Below are 24208 nucleotides of genomic sequence, written 5' to 3'. Positions count from 1 at the left end.
CCCCGTCTTTCTCTTCTCTAGTGTGCCCCTCCCCTGCAACGCCCTCAGCTTCTCTCCAGGGCTGGGAGCTTTCCTGTTGGATCTTGCGGCAGCTTTTGTGCTCTCGGTCCTTGGACAGGTTTTTATCTTCTCTGGGCTGTTTGTCCGTCTGTGTGGTGGGGATATCTTTCTGATCATAACCACCGCCGACACCAGCAGGGCAAGCTGGGGCCATGTGGGCTCTAGATTGCTTTGTTCTCACTGAACGCCTTTGGCATATGGGTGTTAGTCCCATGTGAGTCCCTGCTCACACTGCCTTCCAGAGAGCCTAAACAGTGTGTCCAAGGTCACCTGGCCTGTGGAGTTGTGGGCTCGGCTCTGGCTTCGTCTTCAGAGCTGCCGTTGTCTGTGGCCCCCTCAACCAACCACCTCTGAGGTCCAAGAAAAATAATAATCCTGAAAGAATAGTCTGGTGGGGCATGGAGACAGTCTCAGCTCTCGGGACAGCGGAGGCAGGGAGATCTGAAGGTCAAGGACAGTCCCAGCTTCATCCTGAGACCTTGACTCAGACAGACAAGTCAACAAAATGAAAACAAGAGTCTTTTAAATTGTGAAGTGCTCTGCATGAGTGTGTGGGAATTGATACTACTGTGATTATTTCCACGTCCGGGGCAGCAGCAGTTTTGGCTACGTGGTTTACAGCAAGTTAGAGGTCATGGGTTGTACAGGATTGAGAGAAAGAGAACTGGGCTTTGGGCCAGTGGACCTGGGTCCAGTCCTGGCTGTATTCACACTGACTAGCTGTGTGACCTTGGTCTGACCCAGCCGGGGGAGTGAGCCCTGCACCCCGAATGGCCTTGCACAGTTCGCACGGATGAGGTATGGGCCTGAGAGGCTTTCCGACTGACAAAGGAGGTCTTGCTGCCTCCTGCAGTAGTTAGTGTGGGCCAAGCAGGAGGCATCTCTCCTCTCTGATGTCCTTACTCTGCAAATCGAGGCTGTCATGTTGCCCACAAGGAGCCCTCGGTCTTGGCTCCTTGATAGCCTGAAAGCCAGTGCTGGTAGGTGGTGGCCTGGTTGTGTTGCTTGATTTTATTTAATGCCGTTCTTATGGGTACCACAGGCCTTTGACAAACTGCCATCTCCCAGCACCACGTCGAGACCCGAGCACCCACCCTAAGGATACCTGGAGGCTCGGATCCTTTTAGACCATGTGGGCCTGGCTCAGACAGACAGAGAGCAGAGCCTGCACCCTCCCCTCGTTTCCTTCACATCCATTCAGTGTGACTGTTCTCAGCCTTGGGGAAATCCCTGTGGGATGGGGCACCGCTGCCAGAAGAAAGAGAAAGCCTCCCTAGGTGTGCCCTTCTGATGCTTTCTTTTTTGACTCCTCACGCAGTACACATTCATAGTGGGGAAAATAGAAGCATACAGGCAAAAGCTAAAAGTCCCGCATTTTCTTCTCCAAGGCAATGAGCATTCACATGTTGGCCTTTGAACAAAGGTGAAGATGTCAAACCTCTCTGGAGCACTAACTGTGGGGCTTGAGTTACCAAGTGCTTTATTGGAGCCTAGCACCATTTTACAAATGGAGAAACTGAGGCACTGTGGAGGGGCTTTGGAGACTCGCTGAAGGAGTCTTGCTATATCACCTAAACTGTGGAGACCGTGCTTCCTCTTCCCAGCTCTCAACCCCCAGCCCCGCAGGCCACCAGTTCTGCCCCTGTCCCACCCCCGCCCACCCCGAGCAGGAGCCAGACTACGGCTTGAAGCAGAACGCCACCAAATGCTTCTGCTAAGGACCGGCCGGTGCACAGGAGAGGAAAGTTAAGGGAACCCACAGGCTTTGGGGCCTCCACACCAGTAAGGACAGATACAGGTTTCCCTCCCCAGCCCAGCTGAGACAAAGGAGGGGACAGGGCTGGAGCAGGACAGGGAGCTTAGGAGCTTTCAGTACTCGCCACAGTGACCGAACCCGGCGAAGGCAGCTTACCCACTGTATCTCTCCTTCTGCCTTCCTGCCAAACCCGCCAGAATTTGCAGGCCTGGGAGCCTGAGGGGCAGCTCAGTGGGCTAGCCTCCCACTTCACGCATACATAGTGTGGATATGGAAGTACAAATGGGGACACCAGTCCAGGAGGATTGTGGCCAGCCTGTGTGAGAGATGTGTCCCCTTGACCTCCCCAAAAGAAAGAAGCCTTGGTAACTAGTTGTTGAAACCATCTACCTGGAATCATTTCTTGGTATTTTAGTTGTCTCTTGACTCTCTGACCCCCTTTCTTGAAGCCTTCCTCCTTTCCCAACTCTCTTCCTACCTCCCTTGCTTTCTTCCTCTCCCTCTTTCTCCCCTCTTCCTACTGCTGCTTCTACTCCTGAATCAGAGTTCCCTGCGACACTTGGGCAAAAGTCTTGGGTATCATCAGTGTCCAGGATTTAGAAGAGACAGCCTCACCATCTGGGGGCAGGGGGCTGACCTGACACATAGGGTCCTTGCAGCTCTGTAATCTTTTATTGTCATGGTGTTGCTCCAATGTGGGAGGCACATAAGGAAACAGAGAGGAAGTGACTTGCTGGGAGGGTCCTCAGATAGGGAGCAGCAACACTGAAATAAAAAGCAGTGGTCCGGGTTCTAAACAGGGCTCTTCCCAGGGGATTTGCTTCTCAGTCTTGAGAAGTCTGCCTTTGGCCAGCTTCGCTCCCCCCGGGGCGGGGGTGGGGGATATCAGCGTCCATTGAGCTCCCCCAGCTCGAGGACGCTGAAATGCTGTACCTGTTCGGTGGGAAGGCCTTTGACATCATAGCGATCTGGCCCAGAGTTATTATGTCCTTGTGAAAATCAGTTTCTTGGCAGCTGTGGGCTCTCATCAGTGCGGTAAAGAGAATAGTGGCAGGAGGCTGGATAAAAAGTCCTGTGATTCAGGTCTGATAAATCAGAGGAGAGGCTGCCTGGCTAGGAGCCATGAAGGCTCCTGAGGTGAATGCGGCCCAGGGATTCTGGCACTGAAACTAGCGATGTAATCTTGGGTGAGTTACTTAACTTTTCTGCCTCCTTTTTCCCACTTGGAGAACGGAGGTCGTAAGAGTACCTGTTACAGGATATTGCAAGGACTAACTGTGCAGAGGCCAGAAATCAGTGCCTGGCACACAGCAAGCTCTGAAGGTTTACTTTGCACAATATTAATTTTTCTTGGAGTTTTGTTTTGAGGCAGTCTCACTCCACACAGCCTTGGCTGGGGGTGTTTAGTGGCTTCACATCCTCCTGGGTCCTGAGATTACAGGCACAAGTCACCACACGGGGCTCTGTTTGGTTTTGAGGTTGCCCAGGCTGGTCTTGAACCATATACCTCGTTCAAACTGTATAGTTATTTATCAAAAATTGCACGAAGGCCTGGCAATAATGATGAGTGAGACAGAGATCTTTATGGAGTCCGTATTCTAGAGGAGAAATAGAAATAAGAAAATCAATCAATAAATGTAATGTGATGTCTCAAGGGGAAAAAAAAAACCTGCCAGAAAAGCAGACAACAAAAGTATTTAAAATGACACAAACGTAAACAAGTTAGCATGCTGTGACAGTTGAAAGTCAGGGAGAGAGAGAGAGACCCATTTTGGATAGGGTAGTGTAGAAGTTGAAAGGTGTCATGCCAGGAGAGGGGACTGTCACTCGGCCATGAGCAGTCCCAGAGATGTCTGGGACAAAAGCCCAGAGGTAGGGACAAGCCTGCATAGCTGAAGCTCAGACAGAGACTGGAAGGACAGGCTGACAGAAGAGGAGGCGGAGTTGTGTGGCAGGGGTGGGAGTGGGTGCTGAAAAGATGGGCAGGGCCACAGGTGGGCGCCTACAGTTTGGTGAGGAGGGCGTGTCTAATCCTGAGGAGAAGCCAGTAGAGCTGTTTCAGGTTTTGTTTGTTGAATAGGGGCTCACTCTGTTGCCCAAGCTGGCCTTGAACTAACATCCTCCTGCCTCAGCCTGTGGAGGGCTTGGAGTAGAGGCTTGTGCTATAACACTGGAGGTTTTAATGAGGGCATTCAACACACTGCAAAGATTCCTATGACTGCTCTTGGAGAATAAAATCCCAAGGATAACTTGAGGGAGACCATGGATTAAGCAGGTTTGGACCTGGGCAGTAGCTAGGGGGATTGAGAAAACGAACAAATGTGATGACTGGCCTTGAAGAGGCTGACTCACGCTAACCCCACTTAGAAGGTTAACCAGATGCCAGCTGATTCATCTTAAAGAGGTGGTACAGCTGCCAGGCCAAGAGGACATTGCCTTGGCTGAGGGGACATCTCCCTGCAGGCTGTCCAAATGGAAAGCTTGGGGTGTGTGAAGGCTGCTTAGGGGCTCTGCAATGTTGCAGAGCCCCAGCTGCTAGCATCCTGCTGAGCCAGCCCTAGCCCAGGCCACAGAGGCCTCTCCAGACAGTAATGGTATGGGCACTGTTAGCATTCACATTCTGGCTGACCTTTCTCTTTTCTAATCCTGTGCCTCTGCCCCTCATGTGTTGGGTGTCACCAGTCTGGCCCTGCTGGCTGGCCTTTGTCTTCTGGGGCCTTCTCTTTCCGCCTCTCTCCTAGGTGGACATGCCTGCACTCGGGTTCTGGGTGTTCACTGCTGTGCCATGAGGGGTCTGTGAATGATGGGAAGTCGTTAGCCTGGGCCTGGCCACACTGGTGCTCCGTGATAGAAGGCCTGTCCTTCTGCCCTAGTCTCTGATGCTCCTGAATCTTGCAGGACTGCCTGCCTGACCCTGGTTGCAATTCTTCTCTCTGGTCAGCCAGCCCCTCCTGCCAGGCAGCCTGGAGGCTTCGTTCATGTTGCATGTTTCTTGAGGTGTCAGAGCGTCAGGGACTGGCCCTTGGCTCATCTGATGACTCAGCTCAAGTGCCCTCCTCACTTCCTCCTCTCTACGTGCTTCAACTCCACTCCCACCCCCTACCCTAGAAGCCTGCTTTGGGAGCCAAGACAACATTCTGGATCAGCAGGTTCCCAGACTCTTGTGCAAGGCTAAAACATACCCTGGAGGATCTAAATTCCTTCCAGGCGTCCCCTGGGACAGCATGGTCCTCTCACTGCAGTGGGCTCCATGGGAACCAGCATATGCTTCCCCTAAAGCTCCCTCACGGTGCCCAGTTGGCCTGGCCACACAGCAGCTCTCCCAGTTTGTGCCATCCTGAGCAAGAGCCATGTGCACAAGACACGGCCCTGCTGTGTCAGAAGCCACGGCTCAGTTCTTGGCTCCCTTTCTGTGGCCTAGTGAGTGGCAATGCTGTCATCCTTAGGCTTGTGAAAGAAAGATTCTTACTGTAAATTGTTTTCAGTGTTTATTTCTATTTAATAAAATGTAAAAATAAGCTTAAACAGGATTTATTGATCTTCTTCTCATCCTGTTATCCAAAGCCACGGACATCTGAAAAAAATTTTTTTTAATCTCTTTGTTTTATGCATGTGGATTTATTTATTTATTTAATCATTTGAGGCCATATCTTGCTATGTGCTCACTATGTAATGCAGGCTAGCCTCAAACTCATAGTAATCCTGCCACAGCCTCCTGAGTGCCAGGATTCCAGCCATGGGCTTTCACACCCAGCTAACCTCAAGTTTTAAGGCAATCACTTAAAGATCTGGGTCCTCACAGAGCAGCAGGTGTGGTGGTGCATACCTTTAGGTTCCAGCACCTGGGAGGCAGAGGCAGGTTGGTCTCTGTGGCTTCAAGGCCAGCCTGTCTACACAGCAAGTTTTGGGATAACCAGATGTAGGAGATGGGGGAGTGGTGGGCAGAGAAGGAGAAGGAAAGAAAAAGAGGGAAATCCGGGCATGGTGAAGCAGGAGGAGGAGGGTCAGCTCCGTCATCGAGAGCACAGGGGCATGGTGACAAGTCCTTGAAGTCCCAGCTGCCTGGGAGGATGGGGGAGGAAGATGGCCCAAGGCCAGGTATTTGACACCAGCCTGGCCCTGAACAAGCGACAGTTAAATAGAAGGAAAATGTTAGCCTGCTCTGCCATGCGGAGAGAACACAGCTGAACCTGCTGCGATGTCCCTCATAGATGCCCTTTGACCTAGGATATTATACCTTGACCATCCTGCTCTAGGCTGAAAACAAATGCATGCTTTATTGTCCCCATTTTATTGACAATATAGTATAGACAACCAGGGCTTCGCATAGAGACACAGTGGAAGACCAGAACTAGAAGTAAGAACCCGTTATTCTGAGGGGACACCAGAGGACAGTGGCCTGTGCTCTTGAGCATGTTCGTTTTTAGACTTAGGAACTACCAGGAAACTCAGGGAGGGAGGAGTAAACCAGCCCAATGTGGCGTTGGAGGTTGCTGTAGTATTTAGGAAGAAATAACAACTGTGAAAAGAATTGTATTGAAGTTTAATATCCCTAGAAAATGGTGTACCAAGTTTTCAAATAGAAAAAAAAAAAAAAAAACAAACCTCTGTATCTTAATAACTCTGTCTGTACAATATACAGTCTAGGTAATTTTAATCTGCAGTTTTGAAACACATCCACCAAAGGAAATATATGCTGCTCACAGATGAAGAAATGAAGACGACATGATGATGGGAACAAGAATAAATGGTTGATCTATCTGGAGAACAGAGTTCAGGAGCAGGGTATTTTCATGGAAGGCACATGGGGCTTTTCTTTGTTTTTGGTGACCTAAGAGATGCTGGCCTGTCCTTGTCTTTTCTTCCATGGGTCCATTCTTATCAGCACGACAACTAGTACTCTTCAGTTCTAGCTTCCAGGAGATGCGATCCTTGACCCTGGGAGGGAGAACACACGAACACAGCGCAGTGGTGAAAGCGAGGGGAGAAGCCAGCGGCAGACCAGCACGGAGGAAGCTTGACAGAGATGCGCAGGGAAAAGAATGTTCCACAGGGTTGTAAAAGCTTGCATTTGTTTTTTTGGGGAGGTGGCTGACAAAGGCTTCCTGGAAGAGGGAGAGAGGTTAAGCCACGCATTCAGGAAAGGATGTGGACGAAACAGCACGCTGGAGGAAGCAGGGTCACGAACCGCCACGTGTGTCTCGGAGCGCCGCACTCCCCTTGTTTACCTTGTGCGGGAGTGTTATGTAAGGAGGTGGTTGAAGATTCATGAGCAGCGCTGAGACGAATGTGACGAGAAGGACCAAATCAAGGAGTTTGAAATTTTAATGCAGGAAATGATGAGCTGTCAAGTTTGAGCTGGAAGGTGGGGATGGGACTGACAGAAACGATTCTAGGCAAGCTAAATAAAGTGTTTGTGTTCCTGGGCTGAGGCTTTGAATACTGGCTGGTCCTTCTTCTTCTTCCTCTTCTTCTTCCTCTTCTTCTTCCTCTTCTTCTTCTTCTTCTTCTTCTTCTTCTTCTTCTTCTTCTTCTTCTTCTTCTTCTTCTTCTTCTTCTGGGTCGAGGGGTCCTCAGCATTTACTTACCTAGACATTTCTTTATTTTTACTGTTTTTATTAGCATGTCTCGTTTACATAATGACAGGCTTTCTCATTTCACATTGTCGTAAGGATCTGTGTGTTTGCTAGGATGGGGTCATGGGTATAGATCGCCGACACCATGCCCTTTCGCTCAAATGCTTCCCATGATTTTCTGTTTACTCTCCGAGAAGCTAAGCCAGTATCCATGTATGCAGACCCCTGGCCGTGGCCTCCCTCTCCCTCCTGGGTGTCCAGCCTGGGCCTGGGCTGTTTCTCCTTTGAGGAGGTTATGTTGGGCTCTTGCTGGAGGTAGTTTGAGCGCCTGATGTTCAGATCTAGAGATCTAGAGGGCAGGCAGAAAACTAAGGGGCACTGTTTGAGGAGGTGACTGTCGCTCAGGCCTCACCTGTGACAAGAGTAGGGTAGTGGCTTCTCAGAAAGCGCCCGGCTCTTTCAGTCTATGGCTACCAGAAGCTCTGCAGGAAAAATTTGGGATACTCACTGAAGATTGTTTTCTTGGCTATTTCCAGGAATGGTCAGGTAGGGGGAAGTTCCAAGAGTCTAGGCTGAAGCCACAGGGAGGACCCTAGAAGGGGAAGAGTGATATACCCAAGGGGCTGCCTGGACACAGGGGCATTTGGATTCTGCTTGTCGCAAAATGTATCTACATAAGTTTTTTAATTTTTAAGATGATTTTAGATATCTATTTTGTTATTTATGTGTATTTGCCCTGTGGGTGTGCTGGGGACAGTGGAAGCCCTAAGAGGGAGTCAGATAGTGTGCCCCAACCCATAGCTGGAATTCCAGGCAGGTGCTGGGAATTGAACTTAGGTCCTTTGGAAGGACGGCAGGTACCACTGAGCTCTCTCTCTCTCTTTGGCTTTTCTAAATGAAAAATTATTTTGAAGAGTTCTCGCCTATTGACCCTGCCTGACATGAGGCCTGGACATCCTCCCCGCATAGGCTGAGGGAAGGTCCCGGGCTCGGCAGACAAGACTCGGTTTGACCCTGTGTGGGCTGGGAACTCCAACAGAGCATCTGTTGCGTGCAGAGCTCACACAAGGGGTGGTGTGTCTTTAGGTAACTGGCTTGAAGTTGTCTCCTGTTCCCTAAGGTCAGGGTAAGGGCTGGAAGAGAGCCTGCTGAGCGGAGTGAAGCTGGGTGACCATTTCTCCTTCCTCCATGTCTGGCTGCTCAACAGCAGCGCTGGAAACACGCACACCTCCTGTTTGTGCTGCCTGCTTCCGCTCATGGGCACTGCCACGTGGGCCCTGTGGGTGGAGGACCCCTGGGACCCCTTCATGGCCCTGGGCCCGCCTGTAGCCTGCCTAGTGCTGTTTGTTTTGGGCTAGCCCAGTGCCCGTGGGAATGCAGAGAGGTACCACAGACCAAACAGGAAGGGCCGTGTGTTTGCCTGGCATATGGGGGGCCCTGGGCTCCACAAATTTGAATAAGTCAACAAATTGTTTTGTTTTGTTCGGTGTGGCTTGGTTTTGGATTTTTGAGATAGGTCTCCTTTTGTAGCCTAGGCTGGCCTCAGACTTGTGGTAATCCTCCTGCCTTCTCTGGTAACATAGACACCGTGTGTGGCACAGATGGAGAAGTGGGAGTCCTGGAGCATGTGCGTGGATCAGAGTGTCCAGGATGCCTGTCTGCCTGAGGCCTGTCCTGCTGGATGGCTAAGGAGAGGTTCCCACCACGTGTGGCTCTTTCTTATGTCCTAGGATACAATGAACGTAGAGGAAGATCCTAGACCAAAGAATGATGGTTCCTATCCACTTCTCATGCTCTGGTTGTGGTTGGGAATGGATGCTTTTGCCTTTAAAAACAGAACAAACTTACAAGTGAATACACTTACTGCAAACACCCAGGTGTTGAATGTGATGGAATATCCTGTAATCCCATCACTGGGGAGGCTGGGGTGGAGGGATCAGGAGCTCAAGGACTCGCCTGTTGAGGTGGCTGAGCGGATAAAAGTGCTTGTAGCACAAGCCTGAAGACTTGAGTTGGATCCCCAGAGCCCAGCGTGGAAGACAGAACCAAGTTCTGAAAAGCTGTCCTCTGCCTTCCACACACGTGTGCACACACTCAACAACAATAATAAAAATTGTTAACTAGTTCAGTGCCGGTGTGGACTGCACAGCCCGGGCTGTGTGGTGAGATCTTATCTCAAAGCAAAAAGATCCAAGTAATTTCAAAGTGTCTAGATTATAAATGGAGCTTTCCTTCTCAACCCTCCCATCCCTGTCGGTCCTTTCATTTTCCTAACTTCTGTGAACAGTGGCAAATGTCCTCTATGATCCCCTACAAAATGAATAAGACATGAAGCCTCACTGTGAAGGTCACTGTCTTTAGGATCTGGCTAATTCCAGCAGAATAGCTGAACAGCAGGTCTGCAGTTTTCTCTGGCATTTCATTTAACGTTCAGAGGGGAAACTGTTAAGAACGTCCTGTCCTAGAGAGGTCCCCCTAAGTCCCCCAGTTTGTGGGTGAGTCCCAGAGAGGGGAGGTGATTCACTCGTGGCAGATAGCCTGAGCCCTGCTACCCTGAGCGTTTATGTCATGGGCATCAGGCAGTGTTTCCTCCTAGTGTCTACCTGTTTTGATCCGTGGGACCCCATCTTGACAACATCCTGTGAACCCGGGGCGGGTGTGTGTGTGTGTGTGTGTGTGTGTGTGTGTGTGTGTGTTACTGCAGCCTGGGAAGTGAAGGGAGTTGCCTAAACTCTTGCTCACAGGTCTGAAATCCAGGGCTTTCTTAGCTTGCGTTCAGTGTGTCCTGCATTAACTGAGGTGTCCCAGGTGCAGTGGAGAGTCAGCCTGGCCCAGGCCTTGCTGTGCAGAGCTAAGTGCCCCAGAGAGACCCTCCTCCTCCACAGAAAGGGTCTAGCTCCCTGGCCTGGACTTCTATGCCACTGGACACAGAGGGCAGGAGGCCTGAGATTTCCTCACATTCTCACTTTCCCTCTGACCCTAACCCCTTCCTTCTCTCTGGTTCTTTGTCCGTTTGTCTCCATCTGTTCCTCACCGCGTGCGTGCGGTTCCTGCCCTCCTGTCACATTATCATCTTTCTTCCTCTGTCACATGCTCGCCTCCATTCCAATGCAGGCGTGCTGGTCACCATGACAACAGAGACTGGCCCTGATTCTGAGGTAAAGAAGGCTCAGGAGGAGACTCCACAGCAGCCTGAGGCTGCCGCAGCTGTGACCACCCCAGTGACCCCTGCAGGCCACAGCCACCCAGAGACCAATTCCAATGAGAAGCTTCTGCCCCAGCAGGACACGAGGCCTGCCGAACAGGTGTGTACTAGGGCCTGGGACATCCCTCTTCCCACCCCACTAGCCCTCTGGGTCCTGTTCTTAGTTAAGGCCCTAGAATTTCCTCAGCTGGAAAGGAAGAAGGGTTCAGGTGCCTTCATGACGTGTCGAATGCTGAACTCAGGGCTGGGGCGTGCTGGCCATTTTATATCTAATTCCCCCATCCTGAGAGGAGCGGTGACAGCTCCCCTGTTTCATGCTGAGAGGATCTGCATCTCAGCGCTGTGAACCCCATTTCCCAGAGTCACAAACAAAAGCCAAAGGTGGAGGTGAGGCCCAGAACTGATTCCAGATACGGTCCTTCCAACGGCAGTCTCCTGTGTTCTCACTCAGGTTTGGCAAACCCAGTGCCAAACCCTGACAAAACTCATGCCCTGACCGAAGGACTCACTGAGCCCTCCCTAACTCATAGCAGGCACAGCCCGGCAAGGACGTGGCTGTACTCATGGAGGGAGCCAGCCCTTCCCTCCATGACGATCACCTTGTGCTAGGCCCAGTGACGGGTAAGACGGGAGAGAGCAGACAGATGTCCGATGACTCACGCACTATTCTAGGGAGAGGGGCAGGCAGCACGGTGGTGAGTTCAGTTCCCCGGGCTGCTCCTGGCCACGGAGGCCGCCCATGGCAGCAGAAGCCTGCAGGAAGACAGACCCCTCAGCTTACATGAAGACATCAAATCTCTACCCCCACACCATGACGGTCTTCTCTTCTCTTCTCTTCTCTTCTCTTCTCTTCTCTTCTCTTCTCTTCTCTTCTCTTCTCTTCTCTTCTCTTCTCGCTTTTCAAGACAGGGTTTCTCTGTGTAGCCTTGGCTGTCCTGGACTCACTTTGTAGACCAGGCTGGCCTCGAACTCACAATGATCCACCTGCCTCTGCATCCTAAGTGCTGGGATTAAAGGTGTGTACCACCACGCCTGGCTGCTCCTTGCTGTTTCAAGTTCAATGATGTCTTTCCCTGGTTGGCCCCACAGAGCCTAGACATGGAGGATAAGGACTACAGTGAGGCCGATGGCCTGTCGGAGAGGACCACCCCCAGTAAGGCTCAGAAGTCACCCCAGAAGATCGCCAAGAAGTTCAAGAGCGCCATCTGCCGAGTCACTCTGCTTGATGCCTCTGAGTACGAGTGTGAGGTGGAGGTAGGGAGCACGTCATACGCCCCACCCCGAGCTGGCTGGCCTCAGCGCCAGGCTAGCTCCTGTGGGTCCCGAGTCCAAGCCAAACCAGGGCAGGACCAACTGTGATGTCCGGAGGGATGGCTTGGCCTGGCACTCCCTTGTCCAGTTGGTGACATCGGGGTCCAGAAAGGGTCATTACTTTGGCAAACCAAATTAAGACAGCACAGACTGGCACTGGGAGGTGTCAGGGGGGCTGTACCTTGGTAAGAATGTCACCTGATACGCAGGTCTGACCGCAAAAGGATAGTCCCACTGTGGTTCCAAATTCCACGCTATCCTGCGACGCCCCCACCCCTGGCTTGGCCTTGCATCTTTTGAGGGGGATCATCTCTTTTTCACCTCCCAAGCCTTAGGACTTTGGTTTTCAGCTTCTTCTCTTGGTTCCTGTTAAGCAGAAATCTCCAGCCTTGTCCCAAGCAGGTCCATAGTCTAGGAAGACCCTGGCAGCACTTGTGAGAGAGATTTAGGTTGAGGTGGACATATAGACTTGGAGAGTGGAGCCAGCGGCTGAGGTCCTGCCCAGCCCTGAGGCTTGTGGGGGCTCTTTGTTTGTCCATTGGAACCTGGATCAGCTCCCAGCCCCACCAGCGGGTCCCCAGCCTCACAGTACTTCTTCTGTCTCCCTCAGAAGCACGGCCGGGGCCAGGTGCTGTTTGACCTGGTCTGTGAGCACCTCAACCTCCTGGAGAAGGACTACTTCGGCCTGACTTTCTGCGATGCTGACAGCCAGAAGGTACCCCGCTGGGGGCCGGCCATGGCGGGTGGGCAGGGGGTTTCTATATACCCATCACATCTGGCTTTCCCCAGACCTTCAGTGGGTACCCTCTGCTCCTCCAGCAGCAGCCCTAACCCCTCCCAGGTCTCTGGCCTGGCTCCCTGCCTCTAGCCTTTTCTAAGGTACTCCCAGTGGATAGCTAGAGAGCCGTGGCATAGCCGTGTGGGGTCCCCTGGAACCAATGCCTCCTCCCACCCTGGTTGGGGGGCTGCCTGACCTTCCTAGCTAGACTGTGCCATCTCAGGGCAATGCCAGCCCTGATACCATGTCCAAACCCTGCTGGGAATCCAGGCCTCATTCCCTAGGGCCAAGTAAGTGGATCCAGGCAAGAATGTCCCCTCTGAGAGGCTGTGCTGGCCTCTTCCATAGAGCTGTGTCTCCCATCCCACTCTTTCCACTCCTCCTCCTAAGGGACAAATCTTCGATTTTCTTCCAGAATTGGCTGGACCCCTCCAAGGAAATCAAGAAGCAGATCCGGAGTGAGTGTTTGCTTGTGGTCCGGGTGTGTGGATGGGCGGGCAGGGCCGGGCTCCAGCGCCCCCACCTACTTTGGACTGCTCCCGGTACTCCTCTGCCATGGCAGGTCTTAGAGAAGGTGGAGTAAGAATGATGTTGACATTATTTTAGAGGTCACAAGCCTGAGGCCCAGGGAGTAGAAATGACAGCTCAGAGCCACACAGCAAGTTAGTGAAGTAACTGCAAATGCATTCAGGAAATCAGCTCTGCAGACTTACCTGGGAAAAGGGGGCCAACAGATGAGCTGGAAACAGCTAGCCTCCTGATCAGGGATGATATAGTACCAACAACCTTTAGCTCAGGTCCAGAGAGCGGCAGCTACTTAACACAAGGTCACAGAGCCAAGTGCTGGCTGAGCCCTGGCTTTCGTCTTGTTCTTGTTTCAATGCCTGGGGAGGAGGCAGATGAGCAGGTCGGCCACCTGTCTTTTCTGGCCCAGAGAGAAGAAGCATGCTGGGAGGGATGAGGAAGCTCTCAGATAGTGGAAGGAGGAGGTGGGTAGCCTCAGCAAAGGGGCCAGCAGTCGGTGGAGACCTGGGTCCCGGAGGCATCTCTGCTGGTCCCCTTGCTGGGAAGCTGTAGTTAAGTATGTTGCCATGACAGCAGGCAGCTGGCCCAGGGAAGCCAGCTGCCTCTGCAGGAGGGGGCTCGAGGAGATTTGCCTGTAGGTTCCTGACAGTTGGAGACAAAGCGGCAGGCACACTGGCAAAGCACCCTTCTGTGGGTCAGCAGGGTTTTAGGTCTGAATTTTAGGCTGTCTTCTTGTAGTGCCAGCCCTGCCGGGAGGCTGGCCTTCCATGCTTTGAAAGAACTGGAACAGATACAGTCAGCCAAGTGTGTAGCGTTGAATAAAGATCAGTAGCCTGGAAAAGAGAGGCAGCCAGGCCCAATGACCAGGCCCTAGGGTCACTTCCAGAGCAAGCCTGGACACCCTGCTCCCCTCTTGACACATGGACTGTGACAAGCTCAAGCCATGGCCTTCAGACCTTGTAGCCTTGATCCTTAGGAAGTGCCTTCTCTAGGGGACCGGAGAGTTGGCTCAAGAGGTACAGTGCTTGTACCTAAGCACGAGGATCCAAGTTCAGATTCCCAGCACAGAGGTAAAGCCAGTAGGGCAGAACACCCTTGCAAGAGGTGAATTCTAGGGGCCTGCTGTCCAGCCAGTCTGGTCTCCCTGGTGTGCTCCATGTTCAATGGGAAACGAGTCTCAGAAAATTAGGTGAAGGTGGGTGAGCCAGCACTCATGTGATGTGGGAGAGAAGAAGGCATGTTGGGGTGCCAGGGGGAGTGGGGATGGATATGAGCACGATGCATTGTACACATGTGTGAGACTGTCAAGAACAGGTAGCGCTGCAGAGGTGGCTCAGTAGTTAAAAGCACTTGCTGCTCTTGCGGAGGACCTGGGTTGGTTTCCAGTGCCCATCAGCTGCGACTCCCCTTCCAGGGGCAATCTGATTCCCTCTTCTGGCCTCTTTAGTCACCCGAATGCACATGGTGCGCTAAATACACAGGTGAAACTCTTAACATGTGTAAAATAAAAATAAGGTTAACGAAGAAATCTTTTTTTTTTTTTTTTTTCTAAGACAGGGTTTCTCTGTTTTGCCCTGGATGTCCTGATCTCACTTTGTAGAGCAGGCTGGCCTCAAATGCAGAGATCTACCTGCCTCTGCCTCCCAGAGTGCTGGGATTATAGGTGTGCACCACTGCACCCAGTTAAATAGATAAAACTTCAATAATAATAATAATAATAATAATAATAAGATAGAGAGCATGAGAGGAAGACACCCACATCAACCCCTGGCCTGCACACACACACTCATACACCTCTCCTCTATTAGAGCTTTGCCTCTGTCCCAGTCTCTGAAATGCCCACCTGTTCATCCCAGCCCTGTCCTTTGGGACCCCAAGGGAATAGTTTTGCCTCCTTTCTGTTGGTCACATCCGCTCACCCTTGGTGGTGGCTTCATGAGCCCTCATATCCTGGGCTTCTGTGATGGTTTCCTCTTCCTTCAAGCCGTGCTGCGGGCCACCTGAGACACCTTGGGCAGAGCCTCTGAGTCTCTACTTCTTGGCGAGGGCACTAGCTACCCGTGCCTCGTGAGGTAGGAGTAACAGGAAAGTGACATATTTAGGCATCGCCAGACACGGTGGCTGTTTTCTAGACACAGTGCTTGAATACGACTGCTAGCTCAATTCCCCATTCTTGTGTCTCATAACTGCTCCATGCCTCCATTTCCTCACTGTAAAGTGGGGTCGTGATAACACAGCTTTGGGGTTCTGTGAAGATATAATGACATATATATATATATATATATATATATATATATATATATATATATATGACGAAGCAGCGCCTGCTCCGGCTTTGAGCAATGTTTGTTGTCACTGCTGTCCTTCCTGAGACAGGGCCTGTCCCTGGAGGCCTTTTCTAAGGAGTCTTTGTGATTCAGAACCTGGGCTCCAGGTCGAGGGACCGGAGTTTAGGAACCTGCTCTCTGTTAGCATTTAGCTGATCGCTCCTTAAAATCTTCGTCCGTGGGAAGGAAACTCAGGTAGGGAAGGTAGCTCGCTGGCACAGTACTTGACCAGCATGCTCAAGGCCCTGGGTTTGATCCTGAGTGCTGCAAAAACAGAAACAAAAACAACAAACAAATAAACAAAAACTCTAACAAAACACAGCAACAAAATTAACCAACCAACCAATCAACAAAAACCTCACTCTCAGGATGATTATGAAACCTAAATTCCTATGCTTGTGGGAAGAGCTGGTCACCTCTGTTACCTGGGCCTCCAAGTTCTCATCTGCTAATTGTGTTTTAGTGAAGCAATTTGGTGCATTCGTGTGGCACACAGAGTTACTTCCTTTTTATCTTCTTTCCCATTGGAGTTTGTCCTTTCACCGTGGGTTCCAGGGATTGAACTCAGGTCAGCAAGCTTGTACGGCAGGCACTTTTCCCCGTTGAGCCACCTCGCTGTCCTACTCACAAGACTGTTAGCCTGAGCCTCAGTTGCCTTATCTGTCAAATGGGAATGATGTTCCAGGAGAGGGAAAAGTATGGGAGATTGCTCCTGCTCACTGGCTCACGCATCTGGGACAGTCCCTAGGTTGACAAGGCCTCTCTGACCTCTCCTGCCTTTTCCTCTTAGGCAGCCCCTGGAATTTTGCCTTCACAGTCAAGTTCTACCCTCCTGACCCAGCCCAGCTGACAGAAGACATCACAAGGTGAGGACTGTGAAGACAGGGAGAGAGGTGCTAGTCCCGTGGAACTGTCAATGGGGAGGGGCATGCTGGTCCTGGGAGGCAAAGGCTGTGTATTTCGGGAGTAGCAAATGCAGATGCCTTTCCCAGCCAGACCATCTCAAGAAAGTAGAGAATCTGAGGAAAACAGGACCCCGAGGCAGAGGTCAGTGGGAGGTGACCTTAACCTCAGAGGTGTGGAGGGGTCCCCTCCCACTGGGTCCTTTTCTTTCTTTTTTCCTTCATTGGGGTACTAAGGATTGGACCTAGGGCCTTGTGTATGCTAGACAAACTCTCTACACCTCCAGCCTGTTTATTCAAATAGTTAATACTTACTTTTTATTTTAATAAAATAACAAATTGTTTATTTAATATCATTTGATTAATATTTATGTCTGTGTGAGGGTATGCCGTGTGTACAGGTACCTGTAGAGGCCAGCAGGGGACGTCAGATCTCCTGGATCTAGCGTTTCAGGCCGTTGTGAACCACCCTGCATGGGTTGTGGGAACAGAGCATGGTCCTCTGGAAGAGCAATGTGTGTTCTTAACCTCCAAGGCATCGCCCCAGAGCCACTTTTTAAGAAAATTTGAGACAGTCTCATAAGCTTCCTGGGCTAGCCTTGAACTTCTGATCCTCTTGCCTCTACCTCCTTAGTCTGAAGCTACAGGCCTATACCACACGGCCTGGGTGTCAGGTCCATTTTTAATGCCTGATACCCATTGTAGACAATATATCAAGTTCAAGATGCTGCCTCTGGCCTTGGGAGAGGCGACAGAAGTTTCTGAAATAGAGCAGGTCCCAGGCCTTGGCTTCATTAGCCCCACTCTGAGCCCTGAGATCAGCCTGGGGCCAAGGTGACAGCAGCCATATTCTAATCCAGAGCTTTAGGCCAGCATATCCACCACAGTGTGTCCTCTTCTGTGCCAGACCCTGGGCATCAGGCTTCCAGGGACTCCAGGAGGAAGGTTAGCCCTGTCCAGCACAGATGGTTCCAGAAGGTAGGGCTGTAGGAACAGCTGATTTAGTCAGAAATAGCGAGGCCCAAAATAAACTGGTCAAAATGACAAATTGATTGAAATGAAGGATGGGCCAGAGCGTTGGCAATGATTTTTGAATCTTTAGACTCTTGAACAAAATGTCACAGGCCCATGCTGGACCCCAGTGATGTGTGAAAAGCTGCAGATTCTGACCCTGCGTGCACACTGAGGTTGCACGTGACCGTTAACATGGCTCTGGTTATGACTTTAAAATGATGTCACAGAACACTAAAAATTCTACTAAGTCAAAGTCAGTTTTAAGGAAGAAACTTGGGAAGTCAAGGAGAAAGTTGGCAAAACACAGCAGAAAAGGGCAAGGAGACAGCCCTGGCGGAAGATGAAGCTGCCCATGCCTCACCTCAGTGACCAGTCCCTGCATAAGTGGCAGCAAAACGGCTCAAATGGCAACATCCAGCTGAGGCTGTAAGCAGCAAAAAGTCACAGCCTGGGGGCTGGGAATGCTTCTTTAGACCAGTTTGGTTTTTAAACATTTTACTTAGGGCTAGAGACAAAAGAAAATTTGGGGAAAGGGCCAACAAGATGGCTCAGTGGGTAAAGGTACTTGCCACTAAGCCTGACAACCTGAGCCCAATCCCCAGGACCCAGGTGTTGGAAGGCGAAAATCTGCCTGCAAAACTGTCCTCTGACCTCTGCACACTGTGACACTTTCCTCCTTACTCTCTCTCTTTCTGGGCTGTGGGGTATGGTACAGACGTTAAAGTCCATGTGGAGATTTGTGAGTGTCGACATGGAGACCTCTCTTAAGTTATGTCACTGGAATCAGACATAGCATTTGCATATTAAAACAGCCTTCAGTTAAAGCCATGTGCATTTCTGTGTTTATGGGGGAGAAATGCCCAGAACATCATGTGATTAACTGGCGGCCCCAGAGAGGGACCTGGGAATGGCTGTCAAGTAGAAACTCAGAAACACTGCTAAAGTTTTTTCTTTTCCATCTGAGAGTATTTTTTTTTTTTAAACAAAATCTCAATTGTTCAATTTTACCAATAAAGACTCGGGAGCCAGATGCTGCAGTGAAATCCTGCTAGCTCAGAGAAGAAGAGAAAGCACCCAGCTGGCCTTCCTCCTCAGTTGACATCCCAAAAAAAAGGAGGAAGCTCTCTCTCTCTCTACACCATCTCAAAAAAACCCTCAAAGTAATGTCCCTCCCTTCTATTTCCTGTGTGTCTCTCTATCCATCCCCCACGTAAGGAGGAGTAAGGCCTTCCTCTTACTCTCTCTGTTTTTTCCCCACGTTCACTCGCTGTCAGCTGGTTGGTTGCTCCACTTCATGACCTAGGATTGATTTGATTTAATGTTGTTTACAATATTCAAATAAAAAGCTCTTGTACTAAAGGTATGTGCTAGGGCTAGGCCAAACCACAACTAGAAACAGGTTTTTCCGGTACATCAGACAATCTCGAGGTTCACCGTGTGAACAAATATCCTGCAACAGAGCATATGTTGACTTGCAAGGCAGGGGAGGCAGCACATTCGGTAGAGTGCTTGCTTGGCGTAGAGGGAGCTCGGGGTTCTAGCAAAGCCGGGTGTGGTGATACGGGCTTATCATCCCATCACCTGGGTGGTGGCTGAGTCTGAGGCCAGGGTGAGTTCTACAGTGATACCCTGTCAAAAAGAAAACACAGAGGGCTGGAGAGATGGCTCAGAGGTTGAAAGCACTGGCTGCTCTTCCAGAGGTCCTGAGTTCAATTCCCATCAACCACATGGTGGCTCACAACCATCTATATGCAATCTGGTGCCCTCTTCTGGCCTGCAGGTGTACATGCAGACAGAACATTGAATACATAATAAATAAATACATCTTAAAAAAAAAAAGAAAACACAAAATATTAGATTTCATAATGAAAGCTTCATAAGAGCCAGGCATAGTGGTATATGCCTATAATTGCAGCATTCATAAGGCTGAGGCAGGAGGATTCATCTTCAAAAATAGCCTGGGTTATATAAAGACCAGCCTAAGTTACGTAGTGAGACCTTGTCTCAAAACCAACTAACTGAGCTAGAGAGATGATTCAGTGGGTAAAGTTCTTGTAAGAAAGTGTGTGGAATTGAGTTAGGATCCCCAGAGCATATGTAAAAGGACAGATTGGTAATACATGTCTGTAATCCCAGGGCTCCTGTGGTAAGATGGCAGGTGGACACAGGAGGGGCCTCAGAAGGTCCAGGGCCAGCTCTCTTGCTGTGCACAGCAGTGGACAACAAAAGGAGAGCGTGCCTTCAGCAGGGTGATAGGCAGGAGCAACTGGGGCTGGAGAGATGGCTCAGTGGTTAAGAGCCCTTGTGGCTCTTGCGGAAGACCCAGGTTCAATTGCCAGTACCCACATGGTGGCTCACAGCCATCCATAACTCCAGAGTCAAGGGACCTGATGTCCTCTTCAGACATCCACAGGCACCCAGCACACACGTTGTACACATACCTGCATTCAGGCAAACACTCATCCACAAACAATAAAGTAAACGACATCTAGAAATTGTCCTCTGAGCTGGGAAGTGTGGTGGCACACGCCTTTAATCCCAACACCCAGGAGGCAGAGGCAGGCTGTGAGTTCAAGGCCAACCTGGTCTACAGAGTGAGTTCCAGGACAGCCAGGGCTATGACACAGAGAGACCCTGTTTTGAAACACCAAAATATTAAAAAAAATAAAAAATACTTCCACACGCACATGGTGCTATGTGTTCGCTTGCACACGCATCTTACACACGATCATGAATGTATACAGAAAACAAACCAATCAACAAAACACAACTCATTTTTCTCCCAACGGCCAAACCAGTAGTAGGCCTATTGAACTTGGAAATGCATTGTAAATCTCATAAATTCTCTTTAAAAAAAAAAAAAACTCTTCACACTCGGAAACGAACAAAAATGCTGGAAGTCACATGTCGTGTCTCAAAACCTGCTCAGCCATGAAATGCCAGTGCCTAGGGTGCCGTCCTCTGCTGATTTTGTTTGGTTCCAGTAGCCCAGCTGTCAAGGTCTGGAGGTGTAGACCCATGACCACGTCTTTCCCCGTCTCCAGGTACTACCTGTGCCTGCAGCTGAGGGCAGACATCATCACAGGCCGCCTGCCTTGCTCCTTCGTCACGCATGCGCTGCTGGGCTCCTACGCCGTGCAGGCCGAGCTGGGCGACTATGATGCAGAGGAGCACGTGGGCAACTATGTCAGTGAACTCCGCTTCGCCCCAAACCAGACCCGGGAGCTGGAGGAGAGGATCATGGAGCTGCACAAGACGTACAGGTGAGCGAGCCTGGCCCCGACGGCCGCGGCGCTCACAGGTTGAAGGGCTAGGCCGTGGATGCTGCGGGTGCCCCAGGACAGGACAACCGGGGCCGTCTGTGTAAGGGGGGCGCTTGGATCTCAACTTCTTGAGTTCCTGGGTGGGTAGCATTCCCCGTCCTGAGCCTCTGGGGATCCCAGAGATAATCATGCCGGCACAGCTCTGGGTAAGGGTCCCGATGCGGAGCTTTTGGTGAATATTCAAAAGCTTAAATTCAGATGTCTACAGGGCTGTGGCCCTCTCATCCAGGGGATGCCGGTCCAGCAGCTCGCTTCCCTGCGCTTTGGTGTTCATCTCTTCAGCATGGCACCGGTCACCACGCCCCGTGACGCCCTTAAGGAGGTGGCACAGCAGATACCAAAGACCCGCTGTGTGTGGGCTGAGTGTCGCTGTCCGTCACTTGGGGCATTTGTGCTATTCATCGCATGCTTTATTCAGTTGTTGATTGCATATTTGTCGAGTTGTTGATTGCGCACTTTGTTCTGGAGTTAGAAGAAAATTGGCCAGATGTGTGATTTGCCGGCTCGCGGCTGAACCTCGGCAAGCCCCGCTTTCACCTATAAATACACAGCTTGAGATGAGGAGCGGCGAGCAGCCGTTGGTATTTAGGACCGCAGAATTTCTCGTGTGGGAGCTCAGGCTTCCTTGGGTTGCAGACGTTGAGTGCCTGTAACACCCCCAAGCTACCTCGCCAACCGCAGCCGCCATTTCTCAGTGCCTGCTCTGTAGAGAATACTACCTACCCTGGATCAAAACGAGCCCTAGGCTCCTTTGCAGCTCAAGTGCTTTGGGCTCCAAACTCAAGTTGTTAAGGGGATGTTCTAAAGGAGGCAGTGCCACACCTACAGGAAAGACTGGTGATATCTCATCCCTATGCATGGGTGCGTGTGTGTGTGTGTGTGTGTGTGTGTGTGTGTGTGTGTGTGTGTGTGGGCTGTGTCTTGAGAGGGCAATCATGACCAGATGTGATGAGTTCATCTTTGGGGATGAGCCTGCTAGTGTGATGGATGCTGGGTCAAAGATGGCAAATAAATGTTGTCAGAGATTTGCACACCAACATCACTGGGTTTGTACTGACTACATGGAATGGCGCAGAGAAGGACACAGGTCGTCATGGCCACCTGGACATGGGGGGAGGGTGCCCTGCCTGACATCTGCTTTTCATGCCTGTCCTAGATGGCAAGGTGCCCTGGGGATTTGTGAGAGTCGTAGTAATTCATAGAAGGACAGATCAATATGAGCCTGATTGGTGCCAGTGGCAATCACCATAACTCTTTGAACTTAAAGCACTTTGACATCCGGCATCCGTCAATCCCACGCAGATGCTCCTAGGTGGGCAGAGGAAATGGAGGCCAGAGGATGTAAGAGACAGATTTGCTTTTGAAACCCAGCTCTGGAGATACATTGCCTAGCGTTGAATCCAAACACTGGTGTTGGTTAATAACGGGGTGCCCTTCAGCAAGCTGGTGAACCTCCGCCAGCCCTGGCTGCCTTTCGGAGCAGCTGTATAGAGGCCAAGCGGCCCACAGTATGTAGCACCATGATGATCTTTGCAGCCTGAGCTCCCTGGCAGCCGCAGCAAAGATGACACTTGAGTCTAAGAAAGGTGTCTGAGTACATCTTTCTTAAGGGACGTTAAGTGGTATCTGACACTAGATTGTCTTCTGAGGGTGGTGACGAGGAGCCCTTGGGCAATTCTAGTGAATGCTGTCTTCTTCCATGGTCACTCTCCCAGTCAGGAGAGGCAGGGTGCATAAACTTCATGCCTAATTTGGCAGAAACGGAGACAAACATCCTGACTCCCGGTCTAGCCCTTGTCTGCTTCCTGGATGAAACAGACTGGACCTGAGTGTTGCAGAGGACGGGGCTGGAGAACTGACATAGAGGGATGCCCAGTCCTGTCATGAGGGCAGAGGGAAGGGTCTCGGGCCAGGCTCAGACACCATCCTTCTGGAAGGCCCAGTTCTGATGGTGACACCTGCAGCCAGTTGGATGCAGCCCAGGCCTTTGCCACGCCCTCAACTATCATTTTCTATCCTCAGGGGCATGACCCCAGGCGAGGCAGAGATCCACTTCCTGGAGAATGCCAAGAAGCTGTCTATGTATGGAGTTGATCTGCACCATGCTAAGGTACCACAAAGCCCTTCACCTTAGGTAGTTCCTGGGGATCCATAGCCCCTCCGGCCCCCCGGGACTCCTCCGTGTGGAGCGGAGTGGTGGCGGGGGCTCCAGAACCCCCACTCCGTGCTGTCTCCTTGCGCAGGACTCCGAGGCCATAGACATCATGCTGGGCGTCTGTGCCAACGGCCTGCTCATATACCGAGACCGCCTGAGGATCAACCGTTTTGCCTGGCCCAAGATTCTCAAGATCTCCTATAAGAGGAGTAACTTCTACATCAAGATCCGGCCTGGGGAGGTGAGCCTGGCCCAAAGCCTGTCTCTTTACTCAGTCCACACTCCGGGGTTGACTGGCCCGAACAGAGTAGACCCCAGCAGCTGGCCTGGGGGTTCCCAACCCAGGAAACATGAACAAGGTTCTGGGGCTCATAGAAGCTGGGTCTCCCCCTCCCTGCCTCTCTTTATAGACTTTGAACCCTGGACTTGTACCTTTGTATTGTGTGTGTGTGTGTGTGTGTGTGTGTGTGTGTGTGTGTGTGTGTGTATGGACACACATGCTGTGGTTCACATGTGGAGGCCAGAGGTCAGGTCCTGTGGACATTTTGCTGTAGTCACTTTTCTCATCCCACCATGTTGGTCTTGGGGATTGACCTCAGGTAATCAGGAAAGATTGGCAAGTGCCTTTTCTGCTGAGCCATCTTGCCAGCCCTGGACATATGCCTTCACGGAACATGTGAGCGTGGATACTCAACGCATATACTTCACAAGCAAACATAGAATGACAGTGACATGGACTCAGAAGAGTCAACGCCTGTCAGTTTGCGTGCACAGATTTGCCTGTGTGCGGTAGCCCACTGTGTCTGCACACCGAGATACACTCAGGCGTGATGGCATGTGTCCCCAGAGGCGTGCACCCACACCTCTTACCCTCTAACTGCACGGTCCCCTCGAAAGCCCTTTTGATCCTACTGCTAGACTGTCTGTGACCTGCCTGGCGCTCCTCACCACTGTGCCAGCTAGTGATCTGCCCCCCACATCTCTGTGTGGCCCCTTTTATCCATCCCCCTGCCTCTGCCCCTGAGTCAGATCCCGCCAACCACCGCCATCTCTGGCACCCACACCAGCCTGCCAGAACTGTAACAAGATACCTGATGCCGTCTGCGTAGAGAGAAGGAAGGTTTGCTCACAGCTCGGGAAGGGTACTTGTGTCTGACTAGCCCGTGGCTTTGGGCTCATGGAGAAGCAGCACATGTGTCAGGAGGCCACGAAAGGGTAGAGCGGCCGTGCCATGGTCAAGGCACAAAGCATACAAAGACACCAGCATGTGATGGCA

General features: G+C 51.2%; 1 protein-coding gene across 16 annotated transcripts in view; it reads left to right on the top strand.

Annotated features, from left to right (window-relative positions):
- The window catches only part of Epb41l1 (erythrocyte membrane protein band 4.1 like 1), a 119590-nt gene that overhangs the window by 57687 nt on the left and 37695 nt on the right, over positions 1–24208 (top strand). For all 16 annotated transcript variants that reach the window (XM_060382954.1, XM_060382957.1, XM_021650971.2 and 13 more), the window contains 8 exons: positions 10507–10697; positions 11687–11851; positions 12519–12623; positions 13102–13144; positions 16329–16404; positions 20499–20717; positions 22800–22887; positions 23021–23173. In XM_060382954.1, coding sequence (XP_060238937.1) covers positions 10521–10697; positions 11687–11851; positions 12519–12623; positions 13102–13144; positions 16329–16404; positions 20499–20717; positions 22800–22887; positions 23021–23173 — 1026 coding nt within the window. In that variant the 5' untranslated portion in view covers positions 10507–10520. The remainder of the gene's footprint in view (positions 1–10506; positions 10698–11686; positions 11852–12518; positions 12624–13101; positions 13145–16328; positions 16405–20498; positions 20718–22799; positions 22888–23020; positions 23174–24208) is intronic.

The sequence above is a fragment of the Meriones unguiculatus genome, chromosome 4 (genome assembly GCF_030254825.1).
Source record: "Meriones unguiculatus strain TT.TT164.6M chromosome 4, Bangor_MerUng_6.1, whole genome shotgun sequence".
Taxonomy (NCBI): domain Eukaryota; kingdom Metazoa; phylum Chordata; class Mammalia; order Rodentia; family Muridae; genus Meriones; species Meriones unguiculatus.
Note: the sequence above shows the minus strand (reverse complement) of the source record. Positions and strands in the feature narration are given on the sequence as shown.